This window comes from Trichoderma asperellum, chromosome 6 (genome assembly GCF_020647865.1).
Source record: "Trichoderma asperellum chromosome 6, complete sequence".
In the NCBI taxonomy this organism is placed as follows: Eukaryota; Fungi; Ascomycota; class Sordariomycetes; order Hypocreales; family Hypocreaceae; genus Trichoderma; species Trichoderma asperellum.
In genome coordinates, this window is record NC_089420.1 from 1,258,180 (window position 1) to 1,262,073 (window position 3,894).

Genomic DNA, 3,894 nt, shown 5'->3' on the forward strand with positions numbered 1-3,894 from the left:
TGCCACTAAGCAGTCCAACCGCGGCATTCATGCATCGGAGTCCATCAATACTAGCTCGATGTCTTGTGCTGAGACATGCTTGAAAGGCGGTCTATTAAAGCCGGTCTATTAAAGCCGTGCTTGCCTAGGGCAATTTAAAACGATGTGGCTAGCTGAAACATAAGACTCCAGGATCGAGTCCGGCTTGGGGCCTGCAGCATGGCCATTATCTTATATTTTAACCAAAAAACAGCTATGCCTTGAATCTACCATTCACACTGACAATCATTACGATGCCGTCTTAATATTATATGTGCGAGAGTGGTTACCCGAGATATTATGATAGGTAATCGCGATCTCATCCTATCTCAAAGTACTTGCTATCCAGGGAGACAGAGATTTCTTCGCCTGAATCACCCCATAAAATAGATTGGTATGCAAATCCGGCACCGCCAAGGACGTTTCTAACGTAATAAGTCCTGTCAGACAAGTGGCCGGTGTCCTAAACAGGCAAGGATGGTACCTCTTATAGCTTTAAAATTAGTGTAGTGGGGAATTTTCAGCCCCAAATCCACTTATAGGTGCTTGTGCCATACATGTGGAGGCGATCTTGGTCCGGGCCGGATAGGGGTCCCTTGCCATCGTTGCCTCACAGTGGCCCAAGAGAACCAGAGCACTATAATCACAAGCGATGGGAAGGACTGTTGTGGCGGCATCCTCTCCTTTTGCTTGCATTGCTATGCTTGGGAGAGGAAACCTGCACATCAGTCTGCTGTATTTGAGATACCTAAGAGTCCTGGCCGCCATTTCTGCTACTCTTGTAGGTCTCTCTAGGGAAGTCATATTCTTAAGGCCTGATTCTGGCTGGTGGCCATTGCAAGCAAAGCAGGGAGTGTAAGATGCTAGGGTAACGCGATACATCTATATGCGCACGAAACACGTATTCGTAAATGTTACCCTGAAATTACGTGAAACCTGCTTTTCACCGCTCCTGCGTATATATCGCAACATGCCAAGCTTCAAATGAGTCCATGGTGCTCATAGAGTTGGTGGTGCTACAGCGTGCAGACGCGGACGGGCTGCGAGGAGTCGTGTACAACATTGAAACTACATGTACCAAATTGATATTGCGAGAGGAGCAGTAGGGTCATGCGCGGTGTCAGTGTTTAGCCGTTGTTGGTATTAAAAGAAATGTTTGGGCATCCATACATAATTCGTGAACTCGAGCTTCTTACAGCATATAATTCGCTGGCCAACGATGTGGCATGAGGATTCTAAGTGACCCTCATCAATACCCCAACACAATGCAGACGGAGCATATGTATATAATGTATACGTATATTATATTACATTTGCGAACATATAGACGTAAAAATGTACCCTGCAATACATTACTGCTTCTAAAACAAGATTAATTGCATAATAGGGTAGCTTTCGTGACACCACGATAGCCTCTGAATTGTGGCGGCCACCTCAGCCATACAGCAGCAATACTGGGTAAAATGTCCAAATTGGTGCAACTCAGATTAATAAAGGTGCTGAGCCAATCGCACACCTCTTCTCACCAATTTTCCGATATTTCCCCTACCTCTCGTTTTCTAACCCTGCCGCTTTGTGGTGAGGCGCGTCCATTTTGCTAGCGATCATCTAGTATTAGTGGCCGACACGCGAGACATCAGGATAGGGGGACCCTGTGCGATTTATTTTAGTGACATTTGGCATCTGGTCATGTATCATCCTACGGAGGGTTTTTTGCTTTTGGCGCAAGGGCGAAGCCGCCGTCTCGCCTGCTAGCCCAGGCAGACGGTAATCGCTGGTTGATCTAACCTTGTCACGCCTGGTCAGTGGGGAATCCTGACCAATACGGTTCTGCTTGTGCATAGGACGAGTACTTTATTCTTCCATATGCCTGACCAAATTGCGCTGCATATAAGACATTACAAGACACCTAGTTGCCACCGCTACAGCTGACCCTAGCTTAGAATTCATTCCTTGCATTAATAATGTATGGGCTCTCCTGTGTTTGCTGATCTTTCGGTCTACCATTGGCGTGAACACTCCGTTGGTTCTCAAACAAGTGGTGTGCCCCACAAATGTAGCCCTGGTTTAATGATCCGTAAATCTATAAAGTACTAATCTTGGTATTCATGGCCGGGAGGAACCGATGCCGTAGCTATACACCTTCGGCCATGGGAGGAGCAGCGTAATCGCTACCGACACCCCTACTGGTACGAGTATGTATTCAATCATACTCGTGATACGTAACAAGTACCTTGTGTCTTATCTTAGTAATATCTGATATGCTAATATACCAGCCGGCGTCTGCAATTATCGCCTTATAATAGTAGTTTGGTGGACTGTTACTTCTCTTAATGTTGTCTCTCTTAATCGAGCTTCTCGTTTGATCGACGACTACGTAGATGTGCTGCGTTGAAGCACTTTGCTGATACTCGACCGAGGAATTTTCACATACTAATTAATGTCTTTGTCCGGATAGATCTGTCTCTCATTTTGAAGACTCTTGATCTCTTTTTGAGACCTACGCTTCCCATATATTTAATTCTTAATATCTATCCATACAAAGAAACCAACCAAAAAAAAGAGAGGGTGATTCTCGGATACAAGGTGCGTCTAAAAAAATCGAGTCGCCTTCAATAGACTAATCGATCTCAAGAACAGTTAGCTCTAACTATTAGAGTGGCATCGAAGTAACCGACGATATCATAGACCAGAAGGAAAAGAAAAAAGATATTGTGTATACAGGTTAAAAAATGGCGCCGAAGACTGCATATAATAATGAGGACCAACCTCAAACTCCAATTGCCATTTGTGGCATCAGCACTCGTCTCCCCGGAGGTATACGCCACGCCGACCAACTCTGGGAGTCAATCTCCAACGACCGTGGCTCTTATGGCCCGGTACGCTTGGATGGTTACGAGGATAGCCACGTTTTGAAGAATGGTCCGCGCTCATTTGATGCCTCGCTCTTTTCCATGACCGATGAAGAAGCCAAGAGCTGCAGTCCGCAGCAGCAGAAGCTCTTGGAAGTGACTCGCGAGTGTTTTGAAGATGCGTGTGAGATTAATTACCGGGGCAAGGATGCTTGCGTGGGCTGCTTTGTTGGCACCTCCAACGAGGATGATGCCTCGGTGGTTTCATCAAAGAACGATTTGAAAGGCCCAAGGTTCGTTTCCAAAAGCATCGAAATTTGACAAAAATTTCACCGAAGCTGCGTGGCTCGTTTGCTAACATGATATCTTTATTAGTATGATAATCAAGTCGCCTCTTGTGGCCTTGCATGAGGCTTGTTGTGCAGTTCGATCTGGAGATGCCAAGTCTGCAATTGTCGTGGCATCTAGCGTGATGCTAGGTTCAAAAGATGACGCTGAAAAGTATGAGGTGTCCGCTGTATATATCAAGACGCTGCCTGATGCCATTCGCGACGGCCACCCAATCCGTGCCGTAGTTCGCGCGTCCACTGCAGCAAGCGTGGTGGCTGCTTTTGATGAAGACTCTGCGGCTAAAGTATTTGAGAAGTTGATTCGTAACGCTTATGTCGCCGCGGGCTTGGAACCCCGTTCGACGCTTCTCGTTCAAGTAAGTAAACACATTTCTTCACAAATTTAAAAACTAAAACCCAGGCATTCGAACCAAAACTCAATCCTGTACTAATCTGGCCGGCTGATAACCAGTGCGATGGCGTCAATGACCACATGAAAGATTCGAGCGAAATGTCTGCTATTAGCAGCGCTTTTGGCGACAATGGAATTTATCTCGGTGAAGGTGCTCCTGGCCTTATGAGTGTTATCAAGGCTGTGCTCACCCTGGAGAACCGAATTATTCCTCCAACCGCTGCCCCTAGTAAGTTTAGTGTTATTAAGAAAACTTGAGATTGATACACTAACGGTCAAATAG

The 3,894-nt window shown here is 46.0% G+C and overlaps 1 protein-coding gene across 1 annotated transcript in view; it reads left to right on the forward strand.

Moving 5' to 3' along the window:
- Nucleotides 1–2,408: 2,408 nt before the first annotated feature.
- The window catches only part of TrAFT101_009882 (putative Hybrid PKS-NRPS biosynthetic cluster), a gene marked incomplete at its 3' end in the record, with an annotated part of 31,952 nt that continues 30,466 nt past the window's right edge, over nt 2,409–3,894 (forward strand). Inside the window, exons 1-4 of the mRNA XM_066128785.1 lie at nt 2,409–2,604; nt 2,654–3,163; nt 3,246–3,576; nt 3,672–3,840. Coding sequence (XP_065984908.1) covers nt 2,751–3,163; nt 3,246–3,576; nt 3,672–3,840 — 913 coding nt within the window. The 5' untranslated portion in view covers nt 2,409–2,604; nt 2,654–2,750. The remainder of the gene's footprint in view (nt 2,605–2,653; nt 3,164–3,245; nt 3,577–3,671; nt 3,841–3,894) is intronic.